General features: G+C 37.6%; 1 protein-coding gene across 1 annotated transcript in view; it reads right to left on the bottom strand.

Annotated features, from left to right (window-relative positions):
- Positions 1–552: 552 nt before the first annotated feature.
- LOC120719475 (solute carrier organic anion transporter family member 1C1-like) overlaps positions 553–13,079 on the bottom strand; it is a 37,225-nt gene continuing 24,698 nt past the window's right edge. The window contains exons 9-15 of the mRNA XM_040008660.1: positions 12,041–12,205; positions 10,989–11,184; positions 9,700–9,865; positions 7,189–7,361; positions 4,527–4,591; positions 4,213–4,330; positions 553–3,776 (exon numbers count right to left, since the gene is read on the bottom strand). Coding sequence (XP_039864594.1) covers positions 3,539–3,776; positions 4,213–4,330; positions 4,527–4,591; positions 7,189–7,361; positions 9,700–9,865; positions 10,989–11,184; positions 12,041–12,205 — 1,121 coding nt within the window. The 3' untranslated portion in view covers positions 553–3,538. The remainder of the gene's footprint in view (positions 3,777–4,212; positions 4,331–4,526; positions 4,592–7,188; positions 7,362–9,699; positions 9,866–10,988; positions 11,185–12,040; positions 12,206–13,079) is intronic.

Raw genomic sequence — 13,079 nt, 5'->3', positions numbered from 1 at the left:
AAGTCATAGTTAGGTTTTTGCCTGGATGTTCTTCACATGCTCAGTTTTGTGTTAAGGTGCACAGTTTGCTGGGATTCATATTTTATGTCACAAAAAAAGATTGTCTTTGGTTTTTTGTATATATTTTTTTTGTATATCTTTTAATTATCCAAACAAAACAAATCCACGTCACTGTGAAACAGGACCTGCGATTGTCATCACCACATATTTAAATGTTTGCTTTTTATTAGTGATTTACCATTGTTCATTTTCCCGGTAATATAAATACATGTTCATGTTGCGCTCTGCTGTTTGGACGTAAAAATCAGATTTAAGTGCCTTTCCAGTGGATGTAGAAAGCAGAATTTTCTTTAATAAAGGTTATTTTTTCCTGCGCTTTGTTTTGACTTCTTAACACAAACTCTGTTAATCATTTATCTGAATTTCAGGAGCAGGACCACACTTCCCTTCTGGTCCGTGTGCCTCCTGCACTACAACCGTTTTTTTTTTTTTTTTTTTTTTTTTTTCATTTTCCCAGCTAATGAAACAAATCACAAAAAAACCATAATGTGATTGGGTATTAAAATTCTTTATTTTAATATTTCATTTAAGATATTCCTTGAAATTTTACAAAAATAATCCAAGAAAATTATTTACATTCTGATTTCTTTAATGCAAGCAAAGGCCTTACATTATTGAGATAATGACTTTCTTTCTCTACACCGTTCTGAGTTTGTCAGCCTGAAACTGAACCTGAAGATGACACAGTCACCTCATGCTGCAACTTACCCAAATAGTACATGTGTTGTGGGTCCACGGCTCCTTTGAAAAACGTGAATTCATGACCTTGAAATAAAACTGGTGACTGCAAAATTAAATTGAATGCCTTTTTTGAGTCACACTGAACGTTCTGTTACTGGAGCAATATCACTTCACCCTGATATCTAAAAATAAAAAAATGGGACTGACTAAATCTGATTTGGTACTTGAGTGGAAAGTTACAGGAAACTTCAGAATATTCCTAACAGCAGTGCAATGCAAGAAATCCTCCTTTAATCCACACGCTGTTTTTAAAGGACGCAGTTTAACATGTTTTTAAAACCCAATTTTGCCAAATTTCATCCATCCACAAATCAAGCAAATACTTCCAATTAAGGTCCCCTAAGCTACCAAACCAGAAGCGATATTTAGATTACAGGTTCTCATCAGCGATGAGATGCTGATAGCCCACAGCAGAACAGCAATACAAAAGCTACATGGTAAATAGTGTTCATTTTCAATAGAGTTTATGCTACTATAAATATTATCTATAAATATTATAAACTATGAAACCAGCATATTACTTAAAACACACAGCTCCCGTTGAAAGTGACAAATACCACAACATGTGATGTTGAGGCAAGTTTTTGTCACTTGTAATAACAGGTCAGATGATGCTTTTCGTCATGAAAATATACAATCACGTAGGGACATGTGTATAAATATATATTTGTATTTATGTATTTTATTTGTGTGTGTGTGTGTGTGTGTGTGTGTGTTGGGGGGCAGGGGGAGGGGTTTGCATTATCAATACTTCTGAATACACTTTAGTGTCAGTGGTAGGATGCACCCTAAGCTTTATCATTTGCTGAAAGTAGAGAACTACAGACTCGAAAATAATCTCACATCAAACAGTCTCTACGGGCTTGAACTGAAACTGTCTGATCCACTTACTGCTGTTGCAACTGTCCGAAGAAAACAACACTCCGGGAAAGTGTGTCTGTATTAAAAAGTCTGTCAAATCCTTTACCACGTTTTGAATTTTAAACTGGGCTAATTTAGTCTTTCTGCTGATGTACATATTAAGGGCGTCTGGTATTGCACAAATGGGTGGTCGAAGGAAACTGTTTTCTGAATCATAGAGATTGGCAGCAGTGTACACTCGTACACTGCTGCACTAAAGAAAAGTGTTGCGATGAGTCTCGGTACTCGACTTTCAACCATATCAATACTTTGGGCATGAATTTGAATGCATTCCAGAGATCACGACTTCATCAGTCATTGCAAAACATCACATCAGAGCAGCTAGTGTACCCTCAAATAATTCCATCAGATCCCTGAACAGAGCTCTAGTTTAAGCAGTCAGATATCTGATCATTTGCTCTCAATGAAAGAAAATGCTAAAAAAAAAATGTCCAGGATTTCAGTGACAGACTGGGATAAAAAGAGTTCTTTAAAAAAAAAAAAAGTTGTATAAAATTTAAAAAATGCTACATATTCGATTCATACAACTGAGAAATCACTGTCAGATTTTACAAAAATGGGGTTAATGTTTAAGAGAAGAAAGGGGAGATAAAATTGTGACATTGGCATAAAGACACACATAAAGAATACAAAGGTAGAAACACCAACCAGTGAAACGCATGACGATGGAAACAGAACTTTTACATATCAGCAACAACAATCACACACAGTGTTTTCTTCTTCTTCTCCTTTTTTTTTACAGTAAGTACTTTATCAGTGTTGCAACAATACAATCTCTGCCTTTTCCAAGGCACGACAACGGTTATTTATTACCAGAGCCTGGGGAGCCCAACTGAGAGGTTTAAGATGCAAATTTGATCTGATACCAGCTATTAACAGCTTTAGTCAGTTGTGTGTGTGAAACTAAAACATTTGCACCACTCAGAGGTAAGTGTCATGGCTCTAGAGTTTGACAAAAGCAGAGCTGTTTGCTGACGCAGATTTCACTAAAATACAATTCCCATTTCTAGTGATTATGAATATCAACGGACCCAAAGTTCACATCCAGAAAGCACAAAAACAACAAACTGCTATACACTCACAACTTTGGGCTTTAAGTAAAAAGCAAAAATCAATCGTTTTTTCCCAAACGAGTAAAGATCCGATGATCTGAAATTTAAAAGTAAAATGAAATTGTTTTTTAAAGATCTCTGAAACACACATTAAGAGGTAACAGTTGAGTGAATGAGGCACATACCGAAACATCATATCAATATCCTCCAAGTGTTACTGAAACGAGCAATTCTACAACTCATTTAAAGGAGAAAAAAATGTCTCAGGTCTATAAAGGCCAGATTTTTCTTTTTAGGACATATCAGTTTGCTGTTGTGCCTCTGGTTTATAAGGCCACTTTACCTCTTCGGTTCTGTAACACTACTGTCAGCTGGAATAACTTTGAAAGAAGGATCTTAAAGAGGCAGCTTTTGAAATGCTGGTGTTTAAAATAGTACTGTTTTGCAGTAGTCTGTACAAGTCACATTTCCTAACTGATATTTTTCTTCAACTCAAAAATATCGTATGTTTGTATTTTTTTTTCTTAAAAGGAAAAACAGTATGTACATTCAAGAAATATTTCAGTCATATCAAATTTCTGTCAGATTTACAAAGCCTTTACACATCCAGCAGTACAAATATAGAATTTCTGTTTTACATGAGATGACTGGACAACAAGTGATTCCCTGCAAATCTTGTTTTCATGTGAGCGAGCGTGCATGTGTGCAACGGCGCTCTGGACATACTGTGGGTATATATGCGGCCGTCAGCTCTGCTGGCTCTGTCAAAGTCGTGTCTGCCTATCTGTGCTGTTCTCTGATGGGTGGTGTGGCTGGTCAGAATTAGAAATAACCAACTCTTCCTTCCTCAGCACCTCCAGTTCGGTTCCACCGTTCCTCAGAGCTCCGTGGATGGCGCTTCGTTCCTCCTCCTTCAGCTGTCGACTGAGCAGGATGAAACCCGGGATGCAAATAATAAAGGAGATAGTCCGTAGGCTCAGAGTCAGGCCCAGGTATGCTATTCTGAGAGGCACGAAAAAGATTGATTTGATGAAAATTAGCAAAATTTGGCAAGACATCAGACAAGAGTTGGTTATTAATTAATGCTGCAATAGATTCCCTATGTTGAGATGTACCAGAAAATTGAGCTAGGGTAATTAGATAATATTTATTAATGTTTAATAATCATAATTTGGAAGCTATAAACAGGAATTATAATGTCTCACGTAGAGCTTCCAGGGATCACAGAAAAACTAGAAAAAAAGAAGTAGGGTAGGCAAGAGGTTACTGCTAATTCAGTTCAAACTCAATTAAAGTATTTCCAGTAAAGCATCAGCAAATAAATGAGATTAGGTCTGGTCTACAGAAGGTCACACTTAAGGCTGCATTATGTTGAATGTTTGGACTAATTAAAAAAAGGGATTCACAAACGACTGAATAGTACATGTGTAAGTACAACCTGTAGGCGGTGGTGTTGTAGATTCGACAGGCTCCTATGCCCCCACACCTTTTCTGACCCCATTTTAGACATGTGGTGTCAATGATGGCTCCAAAGTAAATGGGTGCTGGGATCCCTGCTGTAAGACAAAGGAAACAAAGTCTTTTCACAGTCACGTCTCCTAAAAATGAAACAACAGGTAACAGCGAACACTATTTTGAAAAATCTGAACAAACATTTTATGACTAAACTTGGACAAACAAAGCAAAGGTTTTCAGGAAGAGTTAAACCAAGATCAAATCCCAGAACATTCCCGACTACCGAACAGGTCTTACCAAGGGTCCGTGTTGCCAGTGCGTGGAAACCCAGGGCCAAAGATTTCAGCTGTGGTTTGATGCACCTGCATAAATAAAATAAAATAAATAAATAGAACATGGTTACTATCATTTAAATCAGTTTCTATTGTTACTGGACAAAAAAAAGCCTATTAGGTAACACCAGAAGTAATGCCACTGTTACTCAAGCGAGTGTAAATGTAAATACAAAATGTAAACCATAGCTGTTCCACTTAAACAACAAAATATATGACATTTGATAAAACTGTTAAGAGGAACTTTTACCATTCCTATGGAAACTAAACCGTCTTTCTGATCTCTGAAAATGAACAGAGGAATAATAAGATGACTATTCACGCACAGCGCAAAGTCACTACATTCCTGCCAGGCCACTGGAATCCAACAGGATCAGCTGACATGGCTTTAAGAGGTCCTACGTTTGTGTGTTAAGTGTGTGCTTATGTGCTCGCATATAGGAGGGTGTAATTCCCTTAGCATAAATCTCTTTACTTGAAAAACACACCCGAGTTGGATTTATAGGGAGAACAAAGCAGAAAATAAATGATTAGCACATGCATGTGTCACAGCATGTCACTGTAAAGTCCACAGTTAACCACCAGAGGCCACTGTGTGGCAGAAAATTTGAAGCCTGGTTGATGACACATGATTTTGGGTTTGTATACCACCTTTACCTCTGGTAAAATCCTGAAGATGTGCGAGATGTTTCTGTACAACATTGATGCTGTTTTTGTGTACACAAATAAGACTGGTTGTGTGTCAGTGTATTGGATCCAGGAGTGGAAATGCTTCTATGATAAGACTTAGAAGATTACTTGTATCATCAAGTGGGCTCTGCGAGTGAACGGCCCTACAGCTATCCCACAGGCATGTGAACAACTTTCAGGAAAGACTGAACACAGAACAGCCTAAAATGCATTTTTTGCTTCAGATGGCAGGATTAACTATATAACAGGTACAAGGGAGCTGCTATAAAGCGTAGTCTTGGATTATTACATTTATTTTACTGTTATATGTCTACTTGACACTCAAGAGTTATTGTCATAAATCAAATAAATCAGTTTATTATCAGCTAGTCAAAATGTTCACCTGTCACTTTCTAAGTAATGTGATTGTGGAAACTGATGTCTACTGACACTGGTAATTACCATAAGGAGCATATCATAGTTTTCAATAACAGGCATGATACGTGTGCTTCCACACATTGAGATCAGACATGTCAACAAGGTAACAGTATCTTTTTTACACTTTCCAGTGTCACTGAAATCATTTGTGACTAGCAGAGCAAAGATTTGCCCTCACCTTCATTCTCAACTAACCACTGGAACAAATGTTGGGTTTTTTAAAATATTCATTTGACAAAGTCCCTTTTTTATAAGTTTGGCAGACAAATAAATCCACAAACAAGTATGCAGCCACTGCTAATAACAGGAAGTTTATACAAGGCTTTATGAAAACAAGCTCCAAAGTTTGCAGTAGTGAAACAAGCAGGTATAAAATTGTGTAAAAGTCAATGGTAACTACAACAAATGACATTAAGCATTTAGGACTGACTCAACTACTACAGTAGTAGTAGTACAGTACAGGGCTTGTTCTAAAGAGTCCAAATTATATGATATGCCCTTCATATGCAAAACATGCACATGCAACAGGTACAGCATTAGGTCTTTTCAGATGGACTGTGTGGGCATCTCTGTGTATCTTATTGTATCAAGCCCCATCTATAGTCTAACTCAGGGATGTCAAACATAAGGCGGCCTGGCAAAGACTCGAATCCAGTCCATCGGATAGATTTGGAAAATGTGCATGATGACATAGATTTTGGACTTTTTCTATCAGTCCAAACACTCCCACATGGATGTTCACAATATAAAGTAATTCAATACTAGCTTTCTGTAATTTAGGCTTTGTTTTTGCAGAAGCGTGTCATTGTCACTATGTGATTTGCTCACGAATGTGCTTTGTCAACATATTATTTTTATTATCTCATATCTCATATGAGAAAACAAAAACTGTAATAATGACCAATATTAATTATTAGAGATCACCAAAATCTACTGATTTTTCTTTATCAATTAGAAAACAGATTTTTTAAAATATTGATTTATATATTTATTTATATTGGCCACAGACTCATGCTGCATCAGAGATGGCTGCAGGAAGTCTGTGCTCAAAGTCACAAGGCACAACTCTGTGTACATGCTGATTAATTAGTATAACAACATTTTATTAAATCTGAATTGGTTCAAGATGTTAGTATTTCCGTGTTTCTGTGTGCGGCAATGGAAAAATGTTCATCATGACCAAAGTTTTTTTGTCTTTGCTGTTTCGACCTCTGTCTGTCCGCATGCCAGGTGGGGCACAGCCTCAACAAGCCACACTTTCGAGCAAAATACTGGCAAGGAAATGTTGGCTGTCCTTTGAGTGAACCTCCCAATTGTCCACTGTTATCCCAAACCCAGGTGTGTGGGGATTTCAAGGTAAGGAAAATACTAAACAGTACAAGAAATGCTTGTTGTACCACCTTAAATAGACGGTTCTAAAAGTTTGAAATTGAGGCTTGATATAAATGCTAATACGAATACAGGCATAATGTAGTTATTTCAAGATCCTTTCTCATTATATGCCTTAAATTTAATCTGACCTGATAAGAAGCATGTATCCTGGTGTCCCCCCAAGAGAGATGATAAAGGAAGTGATGACAGAGAGAGCCAGGAAGTACGGGAACATCCTGTCACAGTCGTCCTTTTGAGGGCAGTGACCTGTACTGGCCGTAAAGTTACCAGCCACACCGACACAGGAACAGTTAGAGAAGACCTGGAGAGACACGCATATTCCACACATATGACCATATAGCTAGACACAGACAACTACAGACAAATTAACGGAAAAACCAGTGTGCGTGTGTGTGTCAAAGCATTGTTGCCCAACACCTTACTGAGATAGAGGGAGTTCAGAGAGGGTTTTCCTTTATTTTGTCACTAGCCTGTATGCATAGAATTGCAAACTACATTTATATACAAATCAAAAGATGATAGTAGTTTTTAATGTCTTTTTTATAGGAAAAGTGCAGAAAGATTTTGCAAAACACGAGGTGCAAAAACAATGTCGCTGTATAAAAATACAATAAATAGTGAGAATTACCATTCAGACATACTGGCACAGGTCATGTTTAATGGAAAAAGTGATACACGGCATGTTATTTCTCAAATACAACCACTGGGACAATAACAGTGCTATGTGCATAAAAGTGGACACTGTTCAAGTCAATATTCAGTTATTGATTTGGGATGCTGCACAACTCTGTCCATGTTTTTTAGATGCTGACTTTTGGCTTCCTTATGCTGACTTCCAGTAGAACAGATTTTAACATTTTATTACTTGTTTTTAAGTCACTAAATGGACTTTAGCATCCTCTTACCTTTCTGGACTTTGAACTATTCCTATTTTAACTATTCCTAATAGATCTTTAAACACAGAGGAGGTCAGGCCTTTGCTGTAGTCAAACCTAAACTTTGCAACAGTTAGCCTCTTCAAATTAGCACCTCTGCAACCCTTGAGATGTTTAAAACTCACTTAAAGACACGCCTTTACTCACTAGTGTTTAATTTTGACTGAGTTTTGACACGTTTCTTTTCTTTTTGTTTCTTGCTTTTCTTGTTATTTCTCTATTTCCCTGCTGTTTTATTCTATTTAGCTGTAAAGCACTTTGGCCAACCTGTGTTGTTTTAAAATGTGCTAATAAATAAATTAACTTGACTTAACTAACTTGTCGCAACATTTTTACACCATAAGACAGTTTTAAGCAGTTTAGTAAATCTAGCATTAAACTCCCTCATTTTGAATTTAGCTGGTTAAAATAAAACTCCCTTACTGATTAACAGAAAACTTCAAACCAGTACAAAAAAGCACAAGCCTTTAGTCAATCAAACTTTCTTTAAATAAAGACAATCATATACGAGCCTTCATAGTTTACTTTTACATGGCAGTCATATCTTTACAGGCAAATAATACCCAGGAAGTAAGCAACCAAATTAATGTAAAAGATTGTGTACAGCGATTTAGAGAGGCTGCCTCCACTGTGTAAGGAACTCTCTGGCCTAAACTAAGTGGACTATTTCCTGCTGTGTGCTACATGTTAGAAAAAGGAACAGTGGAGAATATCCAAATCTAATTCTCATGAAACTCTCCAAGGTTCATGTGTGAAAACAGCTTGAAAGCACTGGCTGTGTGGGCTTCCCTTAAAGGCCCTCAGTCACATGCTTGCTCCCTAAAACAGCACTTAGTCATCAAAACTGTGAAAACCCTTTCTTGATATCTGCACTAATCAATAAATAACAATTAAAACAGACTTATCATAATTAATATAGTTTCACAAGGGCGGAGGATCATTTAAACACTGCCAAAGGTCTGCGCATGTGCAAGTCATCACCAAAAGCCGAAAGCATGACGTCAAAGAGAGGGGATTTCCTTAATATGGTCAGAGTGGCCTTAAGGGGTGAGGAGCTAAAATTGCCTATTTCAGACAGAAACATCCATGAATGTGAATCATGTAAAGTTAATTTAATAAAGTGCAAGAATTAGCATAAAAAGTCCCCTTTTAAAAACCAGCCATGAGCCGTAAAGACCGACATAGCCTGGTTCCAGATCACTGATCTGCTGCCCACGTTTGAGATTTTACCAGTAATTCAATTTGATGCAATGAAATTAGTGTCTTATTCTTATTTTTATCTTATATTGGTTAAGTATACAGGAATAGAAGATTGTACAACTCATTTTGTTATTTTCTCATATTAAAGCATGTATCTTTCTCTTTAAACCAGCTGTGGGCAAGTTTTACGACGTTTTCTCATGAAAACTGTGTTCATTCTCACAATGGAGAATAAATGAATGCACAGTCATGAATGAGTGACAGAAGATCTCTTCTCAGTAACATTTAGTTTAAAAAAAAAACAGTGTGTAATCCAAATGAAACGTAGAAACCCACTTCCGAGAAAAATGCATGTTTTTCTGAGCCAGCCAAGGTTACACAGTTGGGATGTAAGACTACTCCAAGTTTTAAAACAGACGAGACACTAACAAAGTTTTTTGCCTCATAATTTCCAACCGATTCTGGTTGTACAGTATTTACTTTCTGAGCCGCTTGTAAACTTACTGTGTTTTTTCCTGAGCCAGCAGAGGTGGTGCAGCCAGCCAGACACGGAGAAACATATGTGATGCCGTTCTCGCCGCAGACTGGGTCCCAGTCGCTCGATGAACAAACGCACTTTGAGTTGCAGTCTGTGAAGAGCGGGTGCTTATCATACGATATCCTTTCGATGCTGGAAGATAGATGATAAGAAAGAAGTACAACTCAGAAACAAATACACTTATTTACAATTTTGTATATATTTTATATGGATTTTGAGTTTCTAGGGATACATTAGACATACGTTATCAAGGTGATATGGCAAATTTGTTAGCAAAGTGCAGCATATTCAGTCACTCTTCCTGGCCTACAGACAAATGTAGGTCTGTTCTTTTGGTGGATTTTTTGGTCCATCATCTCCTGAGAGGAATATCCTGCTGTTTATTTCCTAAATCGTCACCACCTAGTTTACACAGTAAAATTCAGACTATATCTTGAGCTCAGACTGTTAAGTAAGCTGCAGATTTAATTCCCACAGTTCTCTCTAGATTCATCACTACAAGCAACCCCCTTTTTATACGGTGACAATGTAATCTGTAATAAGATGAAATATTACCGCTTCAAATAAACACAGTCAAACGTGCATGTTTCCAATCATCAGTGTCTTCAAAAATGACTGGTGCCAGAGCAATCCTCATTCATTTATGAAACTAAATAAGCGAGTTGCTGAGCATTAGAAAATTCCATATTTTATTTACCGCATGCAGTGTTTGGTTTTTAAATTGGTTTTCGAGCTTCGGCACATTCGCTGCATGGACTAATTAGCACGCTGCACCCCTCTGGCTACTTTTAACTTTTCATCTCAGCAGTGTCACTTCAGTTGTGTCTGAATACTGACGTGCATTATTAGGCAAACCCAGAGGATGATTTTGTGTTGGTTTCAGCTTGTAATCACCTACTGGTTCCCAAATATGCTTAACAAAAGGGTACCTCGTGCTCCTTTATATGCAGCTCCATGGAAATGTTGCCAGTTCTGCTTAAATATGAGCCGACATCCTCATGATTAAATGGACTTTTATCATTCATTTTCTTTTTTGAGAAATCCTCTTTTTTGAGAAATGCCAAAAAACATAGCAATCAACTCTGATGCATGATATGAAACATTTAAATAATGTGTTGCTTTCAGCCACCATAGTGAGGAATCATTCAAATATTAGATGGCTAACTCTGCTGCGTTTAATAGTTTGGAGGAAAAATAAATTTTCCAGACAAGTAGCCATTAACCTCGACACATCATATAATCACCTCTGACTCACTTGTCATATGAAAGTGTCACCCCGGCCACCTTGGCATTCTCACAACTCATTGCGAAGAAGAACAGTGACAGGATGTAACCAATAAGGGATGTGCCAAAGGCGAACTTGGCTGCTCCCATGATGTTCAGCTTCAGCCTCTTCATCAGCAGACCTCCAGAAAACATCCCCAGTGCCACAGCTGGGATATTTATCACACCTGAGATTAAAGGAAACAGCAAAGCACATGATTAATTAGATACTGTTTAAAAGGCTAGATGAGGATTCGAACAATGAATGACGGTAACATTTTAAATTTTTCATCAAAGCTTCACTATTGTTTTTCAGACACCTGCTTATCCTACCTTGCAAGTAAACTATTGAGGCAGCTCCGGAGGTAAAATAACCCTACACTAGTTCCAAGTTACCATGATCAAAAAAGAACCCTGCTTTTTATCTTTTTATAGCTTTATTTAACATCAATGTGGAGACATGGTCTTTTATCTATATCCATGTCATTAGCTCTGGTCACTAATATTACATTCTCTTTCATGTGCAGCCAGTCTGGTCAGCGCAGGCATCTCCCTTGATGAGACCACATGAACCTAGATATTTTCATTTTACGCTATGAACTTCATTAGATATTTTATTTCATGTGCAAAGTAGTTCTCATATTCACAAAGCTCCAGCCTCTGCAGCTGTGGCTGTTAGTGGATTGAATTAGAATATAGCTAACCCAGCTCTCCTTTCTCTAACAAGATCCACTCCCTGAAGTTCTATTTCTGCTTCATCCAACAAATGTAAAAGAGAAGAAGGAGGAGGGTAACGCTGAATGGACAGAAAGCCCATAAATCTGTAATAATTACCATGTTAAACACATGATTCCTGCATTATAACGCCGTTTCCATACTTGACGCTAGAATTCATTTGATCAAACAAGGGACGTCCGAGTCCTTTTTCTCCCATACAATATGAAACAAGCTGGAAAGCTTTCCCTAGTTGTCTGTGATCATTTTCAAGTGTAACACACTAATAATTTATATAACGGCACAATGTTCATGAAACATGTACCATACCCATCAGAAAGTTGGCCTTTGAAGCTGATTGTCTGAAGTGCTGCTCAATGTACTTGGGCTTGTAAGTGACCATGCCGATGAGAGAGTTCAGCTGAATGATTGTCACGCACAGGTAGACCAGATAGACTGGGTGTGCCAGCAGCGTTCGCAGGGTTGGAATGAAATCTGTGGAGTCAAAAATACAGATGAGTTAAAATTCATTTTAATTCAATTTTATTTATATAACACCAAATCACAACAATAGCCACCTCAAGGTGCTTTATTGTAAGGCAGGAACCCTTCAATAATACAGAGAAACCCTCAGCAATCACATGACCCCCTATGAGCAAGCAGTTGGTGACAGCAGGAAGGAAAAACTCCCTTTAAGCAGGAAAAAAGATCCTGCAGAACCAGGTTTAGGGAGGGGGGCAGTCATCTGCTGCGACTGCTTGGAGGTGAAGGGAGGAAGACAAAAATATGCAATACATACAGTATATGGCTAAAAGTATTTGGGTCGCACCTCTTTGAATTCAGGTGTTTTCTGTCCTATTACCACAGGTGTTTAAAATCAAATTCCTAGCTGCGCAGGATGCATTTAGAGCCTTTTTTGAAAGAACGAGTCTTTTTAAAGAGCTCGCTGGATTCAAACGTGGTCCTGTTAACATCTCCAAACCTTCTTTGCCATTAACATCAGCACAAAATAAGCAATAACTCTCTAAGTCGTGACATAAAGCTGATTCAGTGTCTTGATGACGTAGTGGTGAGCTGCACTGTATAAATTCATTTAGTTTTCAAAGTGATAATAAAGCTGTGCAAGTGAAGTTTTGATAAGAGCCTCCACTTTTTTTATATTGTACAGAGTGTACATTGTCGGCATATTGATGTAATATGCCAAAAAACATAGCAATATGCAAAGGCAGTGATGCATCAGGCACACTATATCGCCTCAACTATTTTCTCATCTACCTTCATACACATATGAACTTAAGTGATTATTGTGTTTTGTGTGTGTGTGTGTTATGTTATGTGGTTATTATGATACTGGCCCACCCTTTGCAGT

This window comes from Simochromis diagramma, unplaced genomic scaffold (assembly GCF_900408965.1).
Source record: "Simochromis diagramma unplaced genomic scaffold, fSimDia1.1 OVJJ01000344.1, whole genome shotgun sequence".
In the NCBI taxonomy this organism is placed as follows: Eukaryota; Metazoa; Chordata; class Actinopteri; order Cichliformes; family Cichlidae; genus Simochromis; species Simochromis diagramma.
This window is presented reverse-complemented; position numbering and strand designations above follow the sequence as displayed.